The 24,916-nt window shown below is 38.7% G+C and overlaps 1 protein-coding gene across 2 annotated transcripts in view; it reads right to left on the reverse strand.

The window, feature by feature from the left end:
- Window positions 1-24,916, reverse strand: part of sorl1 (sortilin-related receptor, L(DLR class) A repeats containing) — a 95,744-nt gene that overhangs the window by 42,751 nt on the left and 28,077 nt on the right. For both annotated transcript variants that reach the window (XM_044353384.1, XM_044353383.1), the window contains exons 4-6: window positions 24,580-24,741; window positions 23,509-23,576; window positions 14,042-14,222 (exon numbers count right to left, since the gene is read on the reverse strand). In XM_044353384.1, coding sequence (XP_044209319.1) covers window positions 14,042-14,222; window positions 23,509-23,576; window positions 24,580-24,741 — 411 coding nt within the window. The remainder of the gene's footprint in view (window positions 1-14,041; window positions 14,223-23,508; window positions 23,577-24,579; window positions 24,742-24,916) is intronic.

Raw genomic sequence — 24,916 nt, forward strand, 5'->3', positions numbered from 1 at the left:
TTTCAGCCCTATTTATGTTTTTTATTTGAAGAAGCGAGACCTTGTCAGTTGAATTTTATAGAATTGACTTTAAGTGTATGGTCTATCTAACATCAATAATGTAGCAAAAAAAATGAATTGACAATTTTATAATGAGTGAAATGATGGGCTTGTTTTAAAGGTCAGTTTTTACGCCATGGGTAGTTGAACTCAAGCCTGTGAAAACAGTTGTATGATGTTTTCTGTGACTCTGGAGAGAAGTGTTATCAATTATCTTGTTTTAGGCTTGGAGGTGACAAAAGATGCTGTTGGTTGCCTCATGGGAAGTGTAAGAGCCAGCCAACTTTATGGAAGCGCAGTGCTAAATAAGCGGAGTACCCCTTTAAAAATATGTGGACTCAGTATCAAGCAAACTATTTTTTTTGTGAAATTAAGTTAAATGAAGTAAAGGTCTTGAAATGAAAACCCAAGAGATTCTTTGACTTGGTTTCATCAGTTAAATAGTTTTGGCTCACCTCTACTGTTGCCGTGACACCTGTCAGTCACATTTTTAAAAAACAGTTTTTTTTAAAAGTGTTTATGATGCATTTTCAGTGCCGGAGATCTTCACTTTTTACACAGAGGGGGGATTCGAGATCTCAGCCTGAAATATTAAACCTTTTCCTCAAAAACAGAGAAAAGAAACTCTCCTCTCAGACACAGCTGGACTCCCTGGTGATGAATGATGGCTGAAGCTGCTTTTTTCTCCTGTTTATCAACCACAGAGAACTAGTTTAGTGCAGAGGAGTGTGCGCTTCACTGCTACCATGTCTGACTCAAATATTTGTAAATTATTCCAGTTTCACTACAGGCTGCCAAAGTGGAACTTAACTCTTTAAGCCAGGGGGTTTTCAAGGTCTGACACTGTCAGACATAACTGACCATTAAACGTGTAGCCATGGATGAACACACAGCTATGACCGGATTACTTTGATACTGAAGAAAACTTAAAAACGTGAAGATTCTCAGGCGAGTTCTGCGGTGAGGGGGAAGCATATTTTTTCCATGATTTCTAAGCAAATTTATGGATGTTTGTTCACCATGTGTACGGAGATGATGATATCCTCAGGAAGTATAAGTTACACTGAATCTAAAAATATGTGTATCATGTCTTTGTGTTCAGATTTCACCGAGTTATGACTCAAAGAAGTGGTACAAGTTATGCTGCGTATTGCGGCTCATGCCTCACATCTCTCCCACCGGGCTCTCCTTCATCTCACTCGGGCCCCCCTGAGGAGGCACGTCTCACAGTTTGAAAATATCTGCTCTAAAGTGTCTTATCTCTGTATGTCTATGACTGCAAAAAAACTATGTTATAGCCTTCCCACCTAAACCCTTTAGTCTGTACCTTTGTCTGTTCTAGATATTTAAACTGAAACATCATCTAGCCACATTAAATACTGTTTATATCACTGCTGACTTTTCTTCTAATCTATATCCATAGGAAGAGACGAAAGGCGTGTGCTTTATCCTTGGGAATATATATAATATATATATATATATAAATAAACCAGCCCTCTGTGCTTATAAAGACTCTACTCTGCTCCTAATTACACTGTCTTCACAGTTTATTCCTCATTCTTTTTGCATTTCCATCTCATCCCTTGCTCTCCCAGCTGTAAATTTAGCTTGTGATTGTGGCTTAGATCAAACTTACAGAGAGCTCAGCAGCTTCATTATTTTACTTTGGATTAGTTTGGACCACCCTGTTCGAGGCTTTAAAACCAACACTCTCTAGAGAGAGAGAGAGAGAGAGAGAGAGAGAGAGAGAGAGAGAGAGAGAGAGAGAGAGAGAGAGAGAGAGAGAGAGAGAGAGAGAGAGAGAGAGAGAAAGATACAAAGAAAAATGAGGAAACAAGACGAAGAAAGAAGGAGAGGGAGGCAGAAAAAGGCCAGCAGGGAGTTAAACAGAGAAAGATCAGGAGAGAGGAGCTAGCAGGAGGCCAGCTTTAGAAAGCTATAAATTGAAGTCGAACAAAGAAGTCAGACGGGAATTCAGAGAGCAGAGCTGCACATCAACTATTCATTCTGTCTGGGATCTCACAATTAGATTAATACCCTGGTTGGACGATAAAAAGGGCTGATACTAGACGTTTATTAATAATCGCATACTATATCAAGCATTTAGTGTCAGTGCCTCAGAATTTTAGAGTTGGAGTTTGCATGAATACAGCATCAAATATGTTTACTGAATCCAATCCCATGTTGCATCTACTTAGGTTTAGCTTTCAACATTTGCAAGTAACCAGTTATAAATAACTACAACTCAAAGATTCATAAATCTGGGATCATCTTTTGTCAGCTGAGATGGCAGAAACACTACAGTTATTAGTGGTTATCTAATTAATGTTCACAACCTGGAGACCCAACCTGAAAATTAAACATGCTTTCTTGGTGAAAATTAGATAAGAGGACTGATATCACTCTCATATCTGTGCCTTAAATGAACCCACACCCAGAAACCAGTTAGCTTAGCATAAAGACAGGGAGACTTAGACAAACAAGATATAACATGTTCATTAGTCACCTTTAGAGGTGCTGGTAGACAGATTCTGTTACCCTCCAACAATGCCCAACAATCCGTTTCCCCCCCCGTTTCTGCTGGTCATGCTAAGCTAAGCTAACAGTCTGCTGGCTCATGCTTTATGTTAAACCGCCATACATGAGTGGTATCAAACTTCTTGTCTAACTCTCAGCAAGAAAGCGAATGAGGTTTCATTTTCGTGAACTTAGGAATTAAGATGAAAAAGCTACAACTGATATAATATGGCGTCTGCGATGTGTGTCATTTTAACCTGCAAGAGTGACACTAAAAAATAGAGGCCTGCTTAAATTACCTACGTTGTTTCTGGCTTGTAAAAAAGAGCAAGGAGAGATAAAAAGGTTCATTAAGAGATTTGTTAGCATATCCAAGTATTTTTCTGTCTGGGAACCAGATCCAAACCAGAACCAACTTTCAGAACCCAACCCTACTCATATACAGATATGATCTCTACTAGAAATATCTCTGATTAACTAATAACTATAATTATTAGAAATAGTACAAATAGTCATTATGGAGAAGGTTTTTTCTGCAGTTTTTGCTATAAAATGTACAATATTAAGTTACTGAAAGACACAAAGTTAGCTGTTGAAACATATTAATGTTGGCTTTCAAAAATCTTGTTTGAGCCTACAGTGAGGTTTGTGTGTGTGTGTGTGTGTGTGTGTGTGTGTGTGAGGATTTGCGTGTATCCTTGAGTGCCTGAGCATCCCCAGCCTCCAGCAGAGCATTTCAGCCTTTTCCATTCAGTCTATTGATTTATCTACCATGGTGCCGACATTGACTGTATGGTGTGACACGAAAGCAAAGCAGCAGCAACACTGAGACAAAAGAGGTGATGGAGGTGAAGAACAGATATATATATACATATATATATATATATGGTACACAGAATAACAAGATAGAAAGACTCTCATTAAAGGGCCCATACAAACAAACAGTTACAGCAGTCATGTGTAGAAAATTAAGATTGGAAGGAAATCCACTATCATTTGTAATTGTGGGTGTGGAGCTTTGAGTTTTATTCTACTCCTTCACCCTATAAATACTTATATCAAGGTTTTTAGGTCAGTTGACTTTGTGAGTCAAGAGGGAAAATTGGACAGGAGAATGTCTACTATGTGTTTTCACATGTAAGTGGCATAGTGATGATATATTTTTCCACTGAAACCACAAATTGCACTGCAATGGCAACTGTAAGTGAGCCACACATTCCACACTGTGCTCATGTTCTCTCAAACTGATCCTCTCTAAACTCACAAATTCCTGAATTGAGATGTGGTTCTTGGGCCTCAGATCAGCTCAGCCCGGGTGGCAAAAAGACACGTGAGTAATAAAGATAATACGGACATAAAATGTGATGAATCTACAGTTACTAATACTTTAAAAATATATCTAACACATCAGACTTTCTAACAATTAAAGCTGCACTAGTCATTTCTTTTATTACTCCAAATGAGAATGCATCACAAGAAAGCTGGCACTAGACAGACCCACAAAGAATTTACACCAAGTCTGCAACTTTTTTTAACCTGTTTTAGCTCCTTGTTTTGGTTTTCTGGCCAGCAACTTTTACTGTTTTTGCTCAAAATCTCAACAACTTCCAACAATAGCACCAATCAGAAGAAAGACAAAGTTAGCGACTAGCTGGTGAACATTTAGCAGCAAACGAGCCAGACATTTTTCTCAAGAGTTGCTAGAGACCAAAACAGAGCTGAAAGGAGAGTGAATATTGTGCTGTGTCTCAAATTGTGTACTTCTGTACTAACACTTAACATTTTGAGTGCATAAGTGCGTTCACACTGAGAAGTGTGGAAAAATGCAGTGCGCTATGAGTATGCGGATGGTGCACTCAAAACGGTCAGAAAGTTGAGTGTGGAACTATGGACAATTCTCGTCCTCAATGGTCGCCATCTTGGCTACGTAGCGGAGGGGGAGGGACCACTTTTCAAACTGGAAATGGCGGCCGAGGACATAAGTGCGGTGAACATCACTGCATTATACAAATGTAAGTTATACATGTGTTTTTTAGCACTAAGCACCACTATACTGTTGACATAAGTATGTTCATTGGTTTAATTTAGTCTGTAATGATTTGGTAGAGCGAACGATAATGCGAATGCTAACACTAGCTAATGCTAATTTGCGATCGTCATTTCCGGTAAGTTCACAACAGCTGTGTTTGATTTGAGACAACACTACCCTGTCGAAATTCGTGCACTATGCCAGTAAGTATAGCGTAGTAAGTATAGTAATCATAAGTATAGGATGGTAAGCATATTGTACACAGTGTACTACACGAAGTTAGTTTACATGGCCATAATATGTCAAATTTCTTTTTGCAGCAAGAAAGCACTCATACATTGGAAGCTTCTGAAAAAAATCAGAAAGATATCTTTGTGTCGACACACTTTCGAGGATTACTCAAACATAACATCTGCAACAATATTAGCCGTTTGTTCTGAATCAAACTGAATCATATGTTTTCCTGGATTTATGTATGAACATACCTACACTCAAATGTAAGTGCATCTTCAATATTTCCTTGTAACCCAAAAGGCCACAGAGTGAGAGTTCCACTCCCACATAGTGAACAGCAACAAGGTGACATTTGTTAATGACTGGCCTGGAGGAAGAGTGCATGTTCACCGTTGCCTCGACTTTTTAAGGCTGACATTTTAATAAAATGAAAGGGACCTGCACTGACACCGAAACAAGCTGCAAAATGTCACAAGCCCAATTCTCTGAGGCAAAGTGCTTGTTTTACCCAACTGCTGTACAGTTGCATCCTATCAGACCATTATGTTGCTTTACAGTTTTGGCAATGAGGCTGCCTCTCTGCTCTATACCAGCCTATGTTTCATCTGTTACATATTCATGATCCACTGGCCCAATGCTCCTGAGGCAATGCTGTTATTCAGATAGGCTTGTAATACATTGTAAAGCCAACATGTCTTTTCTTTTACATCTGCATTTTCTCAGTTCAAGAGGATCTCAGGTGCTTATGTAGATGGCTTTATGTTAAGCATTTCTGTCCTTTGTCATGCTAGAAGTAGTAGTCCAGATGGTTTTCTTGTCTCTCTTGGGATCTGGTATGCGGTTGTAAATTTAACACATAATTAAAAGATAATGTGTCTTTTACTATACCATTTACTGTGTTTTCTTCTCTACCCTGTCAAACTAACACTGCGTTTAAGCCTGTTATGCGGTTCAGCACTCAGGCTACAGCATATCTCATGTTTGAGGCTGAACTCTCCATATCTGCCCAAAGAACTGCTTTTAGATTCAAGACAGATATTATTCAGGGATATGATGAGTTTTCAGAAATCAACCTCAGTTTCAAAGTAAAACATCAAAGTGAAGTCATTCCGATGTTGTCTAATGCTTGAGAATCTTGAAATGTGCATGTGGCAGCACACTTCATCTCCGGTCTGACATACATACCCCAACACCGAAAAAAAGAGTGTGGATACCATTCCCTGGATTTATATACATTGATATCAACCTAGCAAATAACATCCAGTTTAACTAACCAAAACACTATGTGTGTATCCTTGAGGTTTAACAAACACATTCAGTTTCATTGATAGATATTTAAAGATGCTCTCAGTAATTGTTCCCCTTCAGTCCCCCTCAGCTCTATGGAGAATTTTAGTGTCTTTCACCTCATTGTTTTGGTTTTACAGCTCACAACTTTATTGTGTTGGTTCACTCTCACCGCTCTCATCACTGTCTTTTCCAGTCGCAGCAGTCAGCTCTCTGTTTTTAGTAAGAAAGCCCTGATAAAATGCTCACTACCCAGCATCAAACGGCAGGCAGACAAAGTTAGCGATTAGCTGGTGAACATAGTGGTGCATTTAGCAGCTAAAAAAGCCAGAGATTCTTCTAAATAGCTGGTGGAGAGCAACACAGAGCGAAAGGAGAGTGAAAATTACACTTACATTCATCAGATTGACTGAAACACCTCTCAAAGTGGATGCTTATTTTGCTTAATGCCTGCTGAATGTGTGAACAAGTAACTGTTTGCTAACATGTTCACCACAACAACTTTATATGTGTTGATATCATGTGTACAGATTGTTACTATATAGTGGTCAAAAACATAAATAATTGCAGGTTTAATGATAGATAATGTTGTATTTGTATCTTTAAAAAAAGAACAGACCTTTACTGATTGATGTTCAATTCTAGTTTCTTTTTATGATAATATTATAATCACACATTGTCACGTATAAATCAAAGTATAGATTAAATGATTTTTATATGAAAACAACATGCAGAGACGTTTTTAGCTGTAAGTAGTGTCTGCAGATCATCCTCTTAGTGTGCATACTGCCCCAACAAGCTCCATCAATCAGGTGGTAACTTTTATGAAGCCTGAGAGGCACAACCCAGGACAACAAATAATAAATAAAAAGTTTGCTGCTGCTTGTAAAGCTTTTAGCTGTGAGCACATTACAAGTACAAATGACCAAGATGAGAATATTTGCATTTTTATCAACTCAGAGTCTCTTTCATCTGCATTACGGCACTGTTTACAGAGATTCAAACTCAAAGTGTAAAATTAGGTGTGGCGAGATTTGGGGATTTTGGAAAGTGAGAGGGGAATATCCCCCCTGTCCGTAGCGTTAAATAATACCATAGATACTGCCTAACCTCCTAACCTTTTGATTACTTCAGAATGGGATGGTAGATATTTAGCACTTCCCCCATTATCTTCCTCTAAATACTGTGAGAAAATGTATTTCTAAACAACAGCTTACTTTACAAAAGAGGACATTGCCAAAAATGTTCCAGTCTCTTATGTATTTACCAAACTGAACTGTTTAGAGAACTTTCACCAAGGGGCTTCAAAAACCACTAGAAAGTATGTTGTACTTTGATGGGAGGAATCCTTCCTTCTACAAATCTCCACTTCCTGTTTTCGTCTCTCTCTGCCTCAGACTCTCTTTGCAGAGGATCTGTGATCTAAATTAGCAGGAATATGGCTAACAGATAACTGGGAAGAGAAGGGATGGGCCTTATCGACATCCCCATTACATCTGCTAAGCCAGTTATCTTGCCTGGGTCTGCTCGCTGAGACCAAAGGCTGGGGGTCTTTAAGGTCCGATTAGCACTCTATTCCTCAGGATCCCTATTGTTAGATAAAACTCTCCATTTCTGGCTCTTTAATTAGCTTAAGCAGCTTGGCACTGCCAAAAGCACTTGTGATATTTCATTATTCTAATCCTATTAGTGCAAACTAAAGACAGAAGAGGAGAGAAAGTAACTGAGACTAGACTAGAAGAATCATTCTTTTCATAGCTAATGAGCATGGCTGAAAATATAGATGGCTCTGTACTGTAAGTGAGCAGTGTAAGAGTGCTGATGCTTTGTGACAGGTCAGTCTGTATCTGTTCCATTCCCTTTCCTCCACAACCATCTCTGTACAAGCCCCAGGGGCAGTGACTGTGCTGAGGGCTGCACTGGTCTGTCTGACTGGTCTAATCAGCTCTGGAGGTCAGGGTCAGAGCTCAGTGTGGTGGGAGGTCACAGACAGGTCAATCACAACAACTGTGGGCAAACCCTGTTGTCAGTGTGTGTTTTAAGAAGGAAAAAGCTGGTGATATTTTCTATTTTTCTTACTGACCAAAACCAACAATGTGTTCGTCCATCTCTAGTACTCCTATCCCCTACCTTGTCGGTGGCTCTCAGTCCTAAATCCATTGGCTCCTACTGAAGACCTAAATCTTTAAACTCACAAATACATTGTTTGACTTTTAAAAAGTCTCACTAATTTCCTTGAAATAGCTAGGTATTGTAGTTTTTAGCAAATTTACCAAAACAACAGCAAATAGTGCATTTCATGGGAACTCTTTTCAACTGTGGATTAATACACATTTGGTGCTCAGTGAATTTAAAGCAGCAGGACGGTGTATGTGGGATTGACTAAATAAATTATGGTGACCATGTTCATGATAATGAAGGAGCACGTCACACAGTGCAACAGTGTGGCTCACTGATGTGTTTTTAATGTGTTTTTGGACTATGATGGAACTCAATGGCACAGAAGGAATAACCTGTATTAGACTTTAGCCACAAATGCAATAATAGTGTTTCCATGGGATTTGTTGACAATATGAAAAATATAAAATATACTCAGCCTTTCTGCCACTGTATGTTTATTTCAACCAGAAATAGGAAAACTACTTAATGAATTCTCCTGTTGTTCTTCCATTAGAATAAAAGTCTACATTCTTTGGTCTAGATGGTGTAGTAACTGTAAAAGTTTGTTCAGACTGTACACACAACACATTTCAGAGGTGGGACAATTGTATGCAACGTCAATGGAAAAGCAGAAGTGAATGTGAACAGATCTAGGTGGCATGAATTGAGGCAAAGGGTTTAAAAATGTGTTATTTTGAAGAAAAATTAGCACTCATCCCAAGATTGTATAACTCATATAACTAACTCATACAACTGTATAACTTCTGACCAGAGATGAGAAGAAAGAGCAGAAGATCAAGAAAACAGCTTCAGTTAATGGAAGGTTTTGAAATCAGTCCAACTCTAAAGCTGTCAAATGAACACATACACTGACCAAATGCCTGTAATTAACACCACTTCCAGTCTGACCAGGCCTCAGAATTTTTTGTTTTCTCATAACAGTTACATACTCTTTTAATGCAACGTCTTGCTGAAAACTGTTTTAGCTGAGAATGATGTTCACATAATAAGAACTTTAGCAGGAAAAGCTGTTTTGGTACTTGTAAAATTACAGTTTGTTTGGCACTATTGCTCCCACATCTGGTAAATCAACATGAAAGTGCCTCTGAGCTTATCTGGAAATCAGTAATGTTTGTTGTTTCCTCTGACTTCCTTCATCACACGCACTGATGAACTGTTCTAGAAATGACCATCTCTGAGGAAAACTTCAGAAAGATAACCCAAACAAGAGGGCCAAGTGATGGCAATATTTTTCAGCCGTTTTGTCCTCAAAGTCTCTGTCTTTTCCATGTCAGCAAGCCCCAGATGGATCAGTATTAGGTCAAAGACTAATTTGAGAAGGTTTTGTTCTCCAATCTGCATACATTTTTGGATTTGATATAATTTAACACTGTGGTTCCATCTGTTCTGTAAGTGGAGGGATATTGTTAGAATGAGTGCAAACTATGATCTGAATTGTCTTTCTCACACAGTGTGCACAGTATTGGTGATGTTGTCGTCACTTATTATTTAGTGAAATAAAGTTATTTCTGATATCAGTTCAAAATAGCTTTCAAACTTGTATGCAAATGTTCATTTACTGTGCAGCAATGTCCTGTTGTGAAAGTGTTGTTGTTTAAACCGATGTACTACTTAACAACTTCCTGCATCTTCGTCAGTCAAACACTCTGTAGAGATAATGCACTTCCTCTTTCACATCCTTTTTACTTGTGTCTGCAGTATTTACATGTGATGGTGTTAAGCTGCATTTATCTGAGCTCACATGCAGTGTTTGAGCCAGGAACATCTGAGAGGGGGTAAAATGCGCCCCTTAGTATGTTTAGGGGGTAACAAGGTTTGTTTTCATTTACATTAAACAAGTGAGAAATTTCAGGAAATTGTACAATCATATGGACAAACATGTGACCTTTTGTTTCACCTAGGCTGAACCTTATCACTGATTTTAGTCGCTGTCTTACTTTAACTTCATAGAAGAAAAGAAATTAATCTGCATGCACAAAATCAGGCCAATTCACTGTTGCTCACATTTAGCGACACTAGCTAAATTACTGATACTTAGAATAACATTTTCAGAACAGAAAACCACCCCTGGTTTCTCAGCAGTTTCAGGTCAACTGCACACTGTATTGCACCACACTGTGCACATCATGCATCTGCATCAACAGATGACAACACATTTATGTAGTGTATAGAGCTATCATTTTTAGTCGTAACAAATTGTAAACAAATAGTAAACATGTCTCTTTTCTCAAGTGTCTTCCCACAGGCCCTGAAAACTGCAGTTTAAGCCACTCTTAAAAAAGAACAATCTAGACACCTCACTAACAATTATAGGACTATATAATTGAAAACGTTGTTTTTCAACAGCTGAACAACTTCTTGGCAGTAAACAACTGTTTTGACGTTCTCCAGTCAGGATTTCAACCACATCACAGCACTGACACCGAACTTGTTAAGGCCTTCAATGGCATCCACTAACACAAAGACAGTGGCAGAATTTCAGTCAGTATTACTGGATCTCACTGCTGCATTCGACACAGTCGACCACAACATATTACTAGACTGACTGGAAAGCTGGGTGGGACTTTCTGGCACGGTACTAAATTGGTTTGAGCCCTACTTAAAGGACAGGAACTACTTTGTGTCTATAGGTAATTACACATCTGAGCAGACAAAAATGACCAGTGGAGTTCCCCAAGGCTCAAGTCTGGGTCCTCTTCTGTTCAACATCTAAATGCTTCAACTGGCTCAGATTATGGAAAACAACAAAATATGTTAGAATAATTGTGCAGACAACACACAAATTTACATAACCATATCACCAGGGGGCTATGGTCTAATACAAGCATTGAGTAAGTGCATTGGACAAATCAACAATTGGATGCGCCAGAATTTTCTTCAGTTAAACAAAGCCAACACTGAAGTAATTGTCTTTGGAGCCAAGGAAGAACAATTAAAAGTCAGCACTCAGCTTCAATCGGTAATGTTAAAAAAACCCACAAACCAAGCCGGAAATCTTGGTGTAGTCATGGACTCAGACCTAAATTTCAACAGCCATATTAAGACAATTACAAGGTTAGCCTACTATCACTTGAATAATATATCAAGGATTAAAGGACTCATGTCTCAGCAGGATTTGGAAAAACTTGTCCATGCATTTATCTTCAGCAGAATTGACTACTGTAACGCTGTCTTCACGGGTCTCCCTAAAAAATCAATCAGACAGCTGCAGTTGATTTAGAACACTGCTGCTCGAGTCCTTATTAAGATTTAGAGAATGGATCACATCACTCCAGTCCTGAGGTCTTTACACTGGCTTCTTGTCTGTCAAAGAACTGATTTTATACCGCTGTTGGTTTATAAAGCACTGAATGGTTCAGGGCCAAAGTACATTTCTGATCTGCTGCTATGTTATGAACCACCCAGACCTCTCAGTTTGTGTGGGACAGGTCTGCTTTCTGTCCCCAGAGTCAAAACTAAACATGGAGAGGCAGCTGTCAGTTTTTATGCAACACATATGTGGAACAAACTCCCAGAAAACTGCAGGTCTGCTGCAACTCTCAGTTCTTTTAAAACAAGGCTGAAGTCTTTTCTGTTTGCCGCTGCCTTTTATTAAATCAAATTATTATTTGCAAATAACAGAACAGATGGCAACAAAACTACAGTAGTTTCATTTGTTCATGTCAATGTATATTTGTAGCATTGTAGTGTAGCATTCCATTTAAATTTATAATGTAGAAAAATAGCATGTCCGCTGACATACAGTTGAGTGGAAGCGAAATGTAAGAAGTATGCTAATAGGAGCTCACATAGTAGTGAGCCCTAATGTAATTCCCTGCTCTCCCTTCTGATTTGAACTACAACAAGGAGCATTGACTTAGTATGATGAACCATATGATATCAATTATCAGATCAGACAAATCCTTCACAGCTGATCACTCTTTACAATCAACTGTTGTTAACACACAGCAGCTACAGGCTGCTGTCAGCCCACACCGAAGCTGACGTGACGCAGAGGAAAGTAAATCTGTCCAAGGCAGCTTGTGAAACAAGAGAGGAGATGAGATCCAAATCATATTCACCATCTGCACTGCTGTCTGTTTGTCTGCTGCCTAACTGAGGCTTCCACTACACAAACACTGGAGACTAACAATGACAAAAAAAAAAACATACAGCGATCCACTTTACCGCCAGCCAAATACTGATCTAATGTCTGTTATACTCAGCACATTATGCTGAGGTGGGAAACTGGCTACAATACATTGGTTCACTACGTTTTACAGTGCAGGCTTTCAAACAGGTCTTAAAAATGTATGCAGGTGCACTTTAGGAGCGAAATGGCGACTTTCGGTTGCCAAATTAAATGTCTGTATACTGGTGCTTGGTACTGTTTTACTAAAGACTTTTATGTGGGAAATTATATTGATCTAACCATGGGGAAACTGCAGAGGGGCTGACCAAACAAAGTGAACGAACAAAAAATAAAACAATTCTTTTTAATTTTGTCCTAATCCTACAACCTTTACTTTCAAGCTTTATTATTTTGCAAAGCAGTATGTTGGGCTTTATTCATACTGCCCTAAGTACTGTAGCATTCATTCTCTTCTTTTATTCAGGCTTTGACAAGTATAAAAAGGCCTCACTTGACCAAACTGCTTCTGTCAATAACAGCGAATGCTGTTCAGCTGTGCTAACTATTCTCAAAGATAGGGAAGTTTTTTAGTTTCAAAAGCTTGGTTTCAAAAACTAAACAGAGTGACTAAATAATGTAATCAGTTGACTTAAGATGTTTAAATATGTGTGAATAGGTCAAGTTAGGGTCGGGGACATATTTCAAATGCAGAACCACATTATAACAAGTTTGTCATGTCAATAAAACATACAGAGACCTAATTTTTATATATTTTTACTTCATAAAGAGGAACTTAAATAGGGGATTAGCCTAAAAACTGGAGGCAAGGGGAAACAGATAGCCAGATTCTCTTCATATTTCAAAAATATGCCTATCAAATACCTCTGAAGTTCACTAATTAACATGTTGCATCTTGTTTGTTTAATCCATACACAAACAAAATCAGAACAACATCTTATAGTTTTAGAGGTTTTGTGCAGCATTTTTGGCAATACATGGGTTGTTGGATGCAATCGGTGAGCACAGTTACAGTTTTACATTTCTGTTTGTGAAACGGATTAAACAAGAGATATACAATGTGTTAAGAGGTGAGCTTTAGAGGTGTTGGTGGGTGTATTTTTTGTGTTAGGACAGAGCCAGGCTAGCTGCCAGTCTTTATACTAAGCTAGGCTTATCACCTCCAGCATTAGAAAGAAAGCAAATATGCCATTTCCCCAAATATTGAACTATTACTTTACACTGTAGGACTTAGTAACTTTCACCGTACAATATTTTGATTTGGGGCTGCAACTAATCATTTTTTCATGATGGATAAATCTAATCTAATCTCAGTCTTAACTACCTTAATCTTAGTCTTTTATTATTTCTTAGTCACCTACTAATCCAAGTCTCAAAAATGTCAAATGTAATCATTTTTATATGCCAGAAAACAACTGCAGGCAATAAATAAATAAAACAAATGCAGGCCAATAATAACACAATGGTAAGACACTTCACCAGACTACATTTATTTAAGGTAAGATCAGTAGTATCTGAGATTTAACTTCCACTTTTTCCTTCCATCACTTCCAAACTTCAATTAAAATGTTAAAGTGTTAAGAACTCTATTGAGCGTTCAGCTGCCCCTCCCCCAGCTCGCTTACCCTTGTGGTGGTGGCGAACATGTATTTGTCTCTGAGCTGAAAGCTGTCCACCTGCTCCAGGATCACTCTGCGGTTCAGTTCACTCTGGAAGAAGTCGGTGCTGCTGAGTATAGTGGAGACACCCTGAGGCTCATGTCTCTGGACCAGCACTGTGGTGGGGGGGTCATAGGGTTCCACGCCCCTGGAGGAAATGGGAGGTGATGGAGGGTGGATTAGAGAGAAAGAGTTCAAGGTGGATGAAGAAGTGAGAGCAGGTGAGGAAAGACACACAAAGATGGGAGAACAAGAGATCAATTTGTTAGCCAATTATTCCTGCAATGATATACATACAGTATTGCACAGTACTGAAATTCTATTACTTTCTACCAAAACTGTATTTTTAGAGGTCACTTAATGGAGTCCCATAAATTATTATTCAGTCATCCAATATATCTTCCAATAAATGGCCCAGCATTTTATGTGCATGTTAGACAGGATGTCTCATCACTTAAATGCTTCTCTGTAGCTGTCTCAATTCACTATAAATAATGTTATCCACTCTCATTGATGTCTTTTTTATTGAGGTTATGGCTGGGCAATAATTCAACATTGTCTTATATTGACTTTTAGAGGAATCATGTGACGATATGATCATATCATGCAATTGTTTTAACAAAATTCTGTTGTCAAAATTGATGATTCCTAATTGTAATGAAAAACTGACAAATTGCACTGAACATAAATTTGATTATTTTGTTATTTTGCATACATTTGTCATAGAGGTCACAGAGATATTCACGCGTCTTGATAAAATGTGTGGTGCTAGAGGCTTGGTGATGTAGTTGGTGAGCTACTGTAGCTAGCAAGCTAACAGCTGGGAACATGTTAGCGTTAGTTGGACTCCATAGCTGTCCTAGCTTTCTATTTTGTCTATACAGGGTGCATTTTGTTCTCAGGATTACACATACATAAAAAAGTTATTCAAGAGGGTAAATGTTCTTTGTGCTAGGGAATTCGTTAGCTCAGTTTCAAATGGGACAATAAGTTCACACATTTGATTCAAAAGATGTATTTGTACCATCGTCTCCCATCTCATAACTGAAAACCATGCCTCTTTTGTGGAGGAGTTAGTATCCTCTGACTGAATAGGTTGAATGCTCAAATTCTCCATCACAAAGGTCAGCACTGTCAAGACAGCTTGCTTTTTGTCAATGGCAGGAATTGTGTCACCAAAGTTCACCGAAATTCACTGGAAAGAACAGATTTTACAATGAAATTCCACCATTTTAAATGCTGGCTTGACCAAGCCTTAAGGTGTTGTTCAGACCGACATTAGCACTGTGAGAAATAAACGCAGCCCCCTTATTCATTTCAAAGGGTCAAATATGTTAGCACAGCTCAGTTCGGAAAAATACAGCTTGTACAGCAAAAAGGTTGAACCCTGTTCGACTTCTGCTGCAATGCATTGTGCCATCAACCCGCAATATACTGCATTAGCCAATCAAACACATGTAAGCACTCTACCACCTACACGGCCTCTTTTGTATTTTTAACACAGTGCCGTTTTTGGTGTAAATGCCTGCTGAGCAGTGGCAGTCCATGGAATAAGCAACATAGGCAACTGCCTAGGGCATCAATGCATTGCTTTTCTTTCAGTAGATTAAATACCTGCAGCATCTCACAGCAACAGGAATAATATGAGCGTTTCCAAATTAAGAGGACTGCTGTAGTTTTACACTTCACAGACTTCTCAGAGTTTAAGTTTTTACACTGCAGCCTCTCCCCTTTTAATCACTTTAAAAGATCGGTTCACCTAAATGACTAAAAACAAACATATTTTACCCCTTCCTTGTAGTGGTGTCTCTCCATGCAGATACTGTAATTTTGGTTTATTTGTCAAGGTCTTCAGATATCTTTTCAGATTTTTGAGCAATAGAATATCAAACAACAGTATCTTAGTCTCTCCATGCATTGAATGCACAATATGCCAGATTTGAGTAGGTTTCATATGAAGGGGGGTGGGGGAAGGGGGTCGGACACCAAATCATCAATGCCTGTCACTGCTGCTAAGGGTCAAAAAGTCCCAATATGGGTCCTTTGAGGCTATCCTGATCTTTCAACCCATCAGTGCCAAAGTGGTTTAAGCCAGCCTATTGACAGAGTGACAGACCAACCGGAGCACTGCACTCTCAGTGGATAAAGTCGGATATGGGCCAGCTGTCTGCATTTTCTGTCACAGCCAGTCAAACACATTTCATGATTATCAGTGCACTGTCACCTCACAGTAACAACGTTTTACAGTTATATAAATCTAATCTCTGTTCCTTCTGTGTGCCGATTGCATGTCCTTTCTGTGTTCTTGTGGGTTTCCAATGGTTGCCCCATTTCCACCTCAGAAACATGTAGGTGATATGAACTGAAGACTCTGCGATAGTATCCAGTCTATCCTAGAACATAGTTTTCCTTCAGATGCTTTCACAGCGTGGAGAACTTAACTCAACATCTTCATAGGTGTCAGTCTGAAAAACATGTACTGAATTTTGCCTTGGGAGACTGCTGCACCACCTAAAATAACAGAATTATTCTGGCTTTCACTGAGCTGTTTCAAAGGCTTTTTGACTCAGACAAAGAATCATCATTATCATTTTTTCCCCCTATAAAAATGGCCAAATTTCAACATAATAAATGTCAGCACAAAACACAGACCATCAGCATGTTCAAACTGAAAATATCTGTCTGTGTGTCAACCTTGAAAAACAGCGTGGTCAAACTATTTGTGGCCATAAGTGGACAGCAAAGGGTGTTCAGAAACCGTGGCACGGAGAGTCAGCTGGAATGAATGAAGGGGGTTGACTGCGTCTTATCGTCTGCCTTCCAAATCAGTGTGTTTTCCTCCGGAGTCTCGAGAGCTAAACAGAGAGAGCAGTGTCTCGGCTGGACTCTGCCTCTGTGGCATTCTTTCAAAGGTCCCTGTTCAACTGATGGACACTGTCTGGGATGAGAGTGCATGGAGAGTCAGGCTCTGTCCCCGTTCCTTTGAATTAATTAAACCCTTCTGAACACTTCCTTAACACCATTCCTCCCCATTTTGGCATTTTCTACCAGTTCTGCTTGTCATTCAGTTAGGGTTTCCCTGAAATCTTTTTGAAGGACAATTCCACCCTGTTTGGATTGAAGATCAGACCAAATGTTTACAATTCCTGATAAATAGTACATGTCAGTATGTCTATCATCCAGTGTTTCCCCTTTAATTGCACAGGCCACCTTGCCAACAAGAACCACCGCTAGGCCAAAAAATATTTTTTTAAATGCCAAAATAACACCAAATATCCATTCATTCGAAAATCAATAGTGTTTGGGAGCCTCTGAGTGGCACTGTTTCAAAACATGAGTTAACCTCTGTGTTGTTGCCTGGGAAACTCCTGGTAGCGCAACTCCTTTTAAGGAATAGGGCAGTGCGTAAGCGAGTGAGTGGTTAAATGAGAGAGCGAGCGGCAGAAAATTGACGATGAATGTGAGTGGAGCAGAGGAAAAGGTTAGCAGTAAGTTGTCAATCTGGCAGTAAATGTACAGTACAGACTACAGTGTGTCAGTTAATAAATGGTGCAGTTTCTCAAGACCAAGAAAAGTCTCGTCTGTTGTTTCTCCAACTGCTGGAAAAGTGAAGAGGGTTAGCCCCAAAGTCAGCAACAAATGGTTAGCCTAACCTGACAATGCTAAACAGCCAAAGCAGTCAACCTAGGGAAACACTATCATCATTCAAAAGGTGTTAACTTCTAGTCAACATTGACAGATTTGCTCTTTTCCTTTCTCTTGCAGTGACATTTAGTCCACATGTGCCCTGACTCTTATTCTTCCTGTTCCCTTTTTTTCTCTCAATGCATTTGAAATCTCTCTTTCTGTAGGATTTGTATCACTGTCTGTAATCCATATGGAAAAAAAGATTGTACACTTCTCATTGTATACACAGAGGATTTTGCCACTCAGTCTGTCTCCTAGCAGTGAGATCACAGAGGATTAGGAGTTGGGTGGGGGACAGACCCATCAGATAGGGGGTTGGTTTTGAATGCATCCAGCAGCAGGCTGAGAGTACAGCTTGAGTCTCTCTGGCTTTCAAGGCCTAGACTGATCTGCAGCACAACAGTAGCGCCTCTTGCTAAAGCCAGAACAAACAGGATTAGATCCAAATTGGGTAGAGTTTAAGACCAATCCTTTTTTGTGCTGCTTTTGTCCTCAGATAATTTGCAGTTTCACTTGGCAGTGGCGTAGCTTTTACAGACTTTATCATGTCTAACTGGTTAGCCACAAAAAAACATCAATAGTTAAATTAATCAAGAAATCTATGAATCAAGGATGATAAAACTAAAGGCTTAGTTCAGTGATTACAGGTAGCTATGGACAGGATACTTGGTAGATTATGAAGAACATTGAAAGAACACAGCGAGTTTTGTTGCTGGAAGAAGACTCCGAGCCATAAACTGTATTCAGACAAAATTTTATAGGTGTTTCAAGGACGCAAGTGGATGCCAGTGCCCTCTGGGTAGCTTGAAATGAAGGGAAGATGTGTCCGCACAAATTAGAACTAAAGCAAAATTTGCCTGAATACTGTCAGTTAATAGCTACAGTACCATGGTTTGTTAACATTAGCCCCTACTGGTCCTAACAGACCAAGTAAGGTTGTAGCAGCAATACCCCTGGGTTTATGAATTGAGCAAGGATGCTATTTTTGTTTATGAATTCAACTTTTCATTTGTAAGAGGAAGAAGGTGGTATTTCCTTTTTTTTAAAGTTACGCCGTCTTGCTTTAAATGATCATGCTAAGATGAGTTATGTAGTAAGCTAAAGGCATTTATCAACATCATCTACCTTGGTGGTAGGAAATCTTTCTGAAATCTAAAGTTTGGACTGACTGTAGTGTGAAGGCATGGATAAATGTTGGAGATAACTTGGTTGACTTGGTACCCACTTTCACTTAATCTAACAATACAGTTAGATGACAAATGTGAGGAGGGGGTAAATTATGTCTGCTGACATTAATAATTAGCCATAATTCATTAACAAAGGTCTGATGTATAGTAAAAAGCTTCTATCATATTAGTAGAGGCACATATTTTTCCTCCCTGATTATACGAATAAATTAGCTGACCAAGCTTCCTGAATTCATTAAATAGATTGAAGCTAGTTTTCATCAATTAATAATGACATTTGAGAGCATATACTCAAACATAGAGTCGCAGGAGAGAGTAAGTGTTTAGAAATGAATTCTGCTCTCTAAGTCGAAACTGTTCAGTTTCAGTTCAACTGCTTTCAGAGCTTCCTCATCAAATTCAATACCAACTGCTTTCATTGCTAAGACAATGACCGACATTTTAGCTGCTCTCACCTCGAAAGAATTAAGTTCACAGTTCACCTACTTTCAGTTTTTACTTACAAACTGACAATTCAATGGCCTATAGGGCTTAAACTTGAAACATATGTCTCAAATTCTTTCACAATTACGCTGATTTAATTTGCTCTCAGCTCTTCACTTCATATGACACCTAAACCCTTTCAGTGCTTCAACTTCAACTGTCACTGCAACTGTTTTGAGTGCTTAAACTTTGACCACAACTCCTATACAATATCTCACATGCAAATAATTAACATGCATACTTGCATTTTTTAGTGTAAGGGATCCTTTACTAGTTTGTTCTGTTTTACATTTTGTTACGCATTATTTCCTAAGAATGAGGAAGTGCTGGCTATCAGATATAAACACTGATGTTCTCATATAACAACTACTTCCTGTAGTTACTTTCCACTCTATCAGTTCTCAAATCAGGCAGCCTTCGATTTTGCAATATAGTGAACACGGTCTGGGTGAGATGTGTAGGTGGGTGTGTGAAGACACTGTGTCTATTATCTTGTTATCAGTGACAGAAGCCTGTGTTCTGCGCAAAAAGTAATTTAGCTTCACTGTGGAGAAACAGTGAGGGTGACCTGCAGCTCCATGTGATCAGTCTAAAAGGAGCTTCCATCTAGCAACCACACGAACCACAGGAGGAGATGCAGGAGACATTTATTCATCTAATTAATCTCATTTATCAACTAGAAGACATCAGAGAGGTCTGACTGTGTTGTTCGTTGCTGTTTCCTCATTTCCCTCAACCCATGATTTTTATAGTCTCAAGCACTGCCCTGTACACCGACTGCTTTCATTTAAATTTACAGTAAGAGACTCAGACTGCTGAAGCATTTGGCACAGGGAAGGGATATGCAATCACTGATTTCATTGTCTGGCTGTTGACGGTGGTGGTGGAGCTCAGAAGGCTTTAAAAAAAAAAAAAAAAGGCTACTTTGGGGTAAAGCAGATTATAAATCAACTATTTTGATTCACAGCAGAAAGTAATCTTTTCTCTTGTTCAGAGGCAATGTTACTGATCTATTTATGTTTTAATACAAATGCAACAGAGACTGACTGCAGTGAGTGTGTGTTTTGTAAAAAGTAAATTATTCAAACACAATCAGAGCAATTACCTGCGTCATGAGGACAAACTAGACGCTGTAAGGCCACATAAAAGTGTGCACATTGATACTTCACATGCTTTATAATTAGGACTGCAACTAATGATTATTTTCATTATCGATTAATCTGTCGATTATTTTTCAATTGATCGATTAGTTGTTTGGTCCATAAAATGCCAGAAAATGGTGAAAAATGTCGATCACCGTTTCGCAAAATCCAAGGTGATGTCTTGTTTTATCCACAACAGTTTTTTTTTTCTTAAAATGACTCAAAATGATAAATCAATTATGAAAATAATTTTGATGAATTTATATGAATTTAATAGTTGGCACATGATCAATTATATAATATAAATACTAGATGATTCAAACTGTATTTTGTCATTTTTCCAAAACCACCATTTATCCTTCCTAAACTCCAGGGGCAGCCTGTCATAAAGAATCATTTGGAGAGATATCTGTAAGTTATCATCCACAAACTGAATACAAGATTCAGTACAGATATCTATCATATCAATAAACACCTTTAGGAGCAAAATCAAGTAGAGAGTAGAGAGTACAAGATGTTAAGAACCATCTCAGTCTTTCATTTATCCTTTACCTGTCGATAAACTTTCTGCCTGGGTAACAAGATGTAGAGTCAACAAGCCAGGGCAAGACACGGGCCAATAAACATTTAATAAACACCTTAAGAGCCCTGATACACCAAGCTGATTTCAAAGAGCAAGTGCTGATGTGTTGCCTCATGTCACCTCCCGCTTTCTGTTGAAAGATGTACCTAAACACGCCTCCAAAAACTAGCCAACCACTCTCATTACACTGAATCTGATTAAACAGTCTTAGAAAATATTTGAAAAAAAAAGTGCAACTGGCACTGTAAAGTTTTGCTTTTCTTTGTAGTGTGGATGGTGTGTTCAGACCAAATGCAAAGCGGATTTTTCATGTGTTGCAATTACATACGAACTCAATGTAAAGACACAAATTTGCACCGGACAACGTGAATAGACACAAATACGCATCCACACAAGTTGACAATGTTTCAAAAACTACAAAAACTTGTGCACATCACAGCGCTTTATGAATGCATTTCATGAATGTACAGAGAGAAAATGGAGAGAGACTGGGGGGGAAAGAGAGTTCCTGGTGAGTTCTGAGTTCAGTCAGAGGCTGAACTGAACACAAACACACAGACACACACTCCCTCAGACACAGTCAGTGCTTTGCATTACTAGGTAGCTTACAGCTAAGGTACAGCAATGCATTTTGGCTGTTTTGAGGTGAATAAAAAAGTGATCCTGCGGTCAAAGTTGCATGAGTAACATAGCCAAAAATTTGTTGAACACCTGAAGTCTACAAAAATCCCAGTAGCCAACTATCAGATTGGTGTTGTATTGGTAATGATGCTTAAGATAGTTGGTAGACAAGAAGCATCTCTCATTCATGTTCATAGATCACATGGTTGCATGGTTTTTTCCAATTAAACTACAATGATAGAAATTGGAGTTTCACACATGATACCATCTACACCACTGCCTTTGTTGTTTGCCATCTTGCACACTAATGAGAAGTGTGAGTTGCCAGGTTGAACTGGATGCAAGCTATCACTCGAGGGTTTCACCCACTGATGTTAGGCGTTGACATTTATTTCATAAGTAATGCACCAATGAAATATAAACAGCACACAGAGGGGATGGGTTCTCTCTGTGACCCAAATGAATCTGGATTACTTTTGATCTCCTCAGCTGCCAAAACTAAGTCTCTAGCCAACCTCTGTGATGCCACCTAAAGACTACAGGAGATGCAAGCTACAGCTTGTATAAATCACAACTTCTTTGTAACTCCTGTCCTCGTTTAATAAATTAATAAGATGTATCTACTTTTCCTGTTCTCCTGGTATTTAGTCCATTCTTTACACGATCCAGAGAGGGGTTGTGTGCTGGAGATAGATTTTCCCACTGAGCAGAGCATTGATGTTGGTAACTAAACATGTGGCTAAAAATGTTTTCCAAAAGATTGTTTACTGCATCAACCACAGTACTGCTGGCAGTTACAGCAGGCATCGTAGAGCATAAAATATGCATAAGATACACGTTTGAGGGCTGCCATGACATGAACCAACACTCAAATGCATGACCATTTGTTAATCCTCCAAGTCTAGCGAACAGCTTACACACCCATACATACTGACAAAGTGAAAGTAAACATGAACTCCTTCAGCCCTCAGGTCTGGTCCTGTTCACTAACTCAAAAAATGAACCTATTGACTTGCCCTTCCTAAAAGACAAACACAGTCTTTCACCAACGTTAACAGAATCTAGTCAGTGTTGCCTTTATGTGAGACGGGAACGCCCGCAATAACCAAAAAAAGAGAAAGAAAAGGTGTCGAGGAGCTGTTATTATGACATTTAAATTCATGGTTGATGCCACAAAAAATGATGTATTGTCAACGAAAACCCTACAAGTAATCACTCCCCGTCGTATTTAACAATATTAAAGTATGATATTATATTTTATATTGAAATATTAGCATCCATTTCCAGCTCTCATCTTGGATTTTCTGGAAAACTTCATCGTCTGAACTGCAGCTCAAGACTTGTTTGAAATTTGGCAAGCACATTAATCGGTTATACCTTTGTTTAGTTATGACAAGAGAGGGGAGTGGTTGAGCTTTTGAGAATTTTTGGACGAGGAATTGGTGGAATTATGTCTAATGTGAAGAGAATCAGCTCTGCTTGATTGACTGTGCATGCCAAAAAATGTTTTAATGTGAAACTGTTGCTTGATGTTCTACTCCAAATATTTAGCAGCCACCTCATTCTCATCTCTGATCTTTATGTGATGACAATGAAGCCCTGTGCAGTATCTCCTGTTCCCCATATACACCACTGAATGCAGCACAGCATTCAGGACATTTCTTGTTTACAGTATATATTCTCTACAGTGCGTACTGTACTTGTCATGAGCCGAGATGCTGGTTATCTTACCAAAAGTAGGTCTTCACGTGCTCTTGGATCAACACCCATGTCTCCCCAAAGTCGTCTGATTTCCACAGCTACAGAGGCAGGAGGGTAGAAGAGGGTATCAAGGAGGGGGGTGAAAAGAAGAAGAAGAGGGGGGGATGGTGCACTGTAAAAATGTAGGTCAAGCTCATTCCTTTCGTTTTGGCTCCTGCACATGTGACAAGGAGAACACTGGAGAGCCGTTTAGCAGCTATTGTGCTGGAACTCAAGACAAGGAAACAAAAAAAAAGAGCTTTCATGCAAAAAACCCCAAGCTTCTGCTATTGGTTAGCATATGCTGTACATAAAGTACTACATCAGACAACTGCTGAAAATGTTTAACTGGAAGCATTTTTCCTATTTGATCTATGGAAATAAGAATTTGAATAGGGATTAGTATGAAGTATTACAGCATACTTCATGATTTTACATATGTTTATAATAAGACAATTGATGGTTTTGTCCAAAAAAAAAAATCAGAAAATAATTGTAAATATTAGTTATAATTTCCCATGTCCGTCAAACAGTCCAAAACCAAAATATATTTATTATTATAGTTTATTATTATGTTTGACAAAGAAAAGCACAATATCTTCACAACTGAGAAGCTGCAAACAGCAAATTTGGCATTTTTGCTTTTAAAAATGACTAAAATCATTAACGGATCACAAAACTAGTTCTTGATTAATTTTGTGTTGATTGATTAATCAACAACTCATCGTTGCAGATCTTGTTTATAGTTGTACTTGAAGTACTTGTATGTAAAAAATATAGTTCTCGTGGCAGCTAAAATCATTTTGTACAATTAAGAAGTCTGATGATATGACCACTGGAAGAGAAATCTCTATCTACTGTACAAGAACTGACTAAAAAGCAAAGGCTAGCACAGCTTTTCACAGAGTTTCAAGCTGAATAAATAGATTCAAATCAGGTTTTATGCCAAATATGCCTGCGCCATTCTTGTGGTTTCACACATGAGATCATATCGTAAAATAATGATTGGACTACACACCCTGTGAAGATAACACAGACGTTGCAGGTGGAGCAAGCTTTTACCTGTTTGTTTGGGTGAGAGCTGTCGTAGCCGAGCACCAGGTTGGATCTTCTGCTGTGGAGCAGCAGGTCTGTCGGTTTAAAGGGGAGGGAGAAGCCCTGGACGCTCTTACAGAAGTCGAAGGTGTTCCACAGGTAGTTGTTGGTGGAGTCGACGAAAAGATACTGAGGAAGAAGAAAACACATCATTTAGCAGAAAATATTTGGATGTAAGAAAAGCAATTTTTAAATCATAAATATAAACCTCATTTTACAAATTCTAGGAAAAAATATTTTTGGAAAGGAAATATAGAGTAATATACCATGCATTCCAAAACTCCATTACAAAGTTTGATTATAT

The sequence above is a fragment of the Thunnus albacares genome, chromosome 6 (assembly GCF_914725855.1).
Source record: "Thunnus albacares chromosome 6, fThuAlb1.1, whole genome shotgun sequence".
Taxonomy (NCBI): Eukaryota; Metazoa; Chordata; class Actinopteri; order Scombriformes; family Scombridae; genus Thunnus; species Thunnus albacares.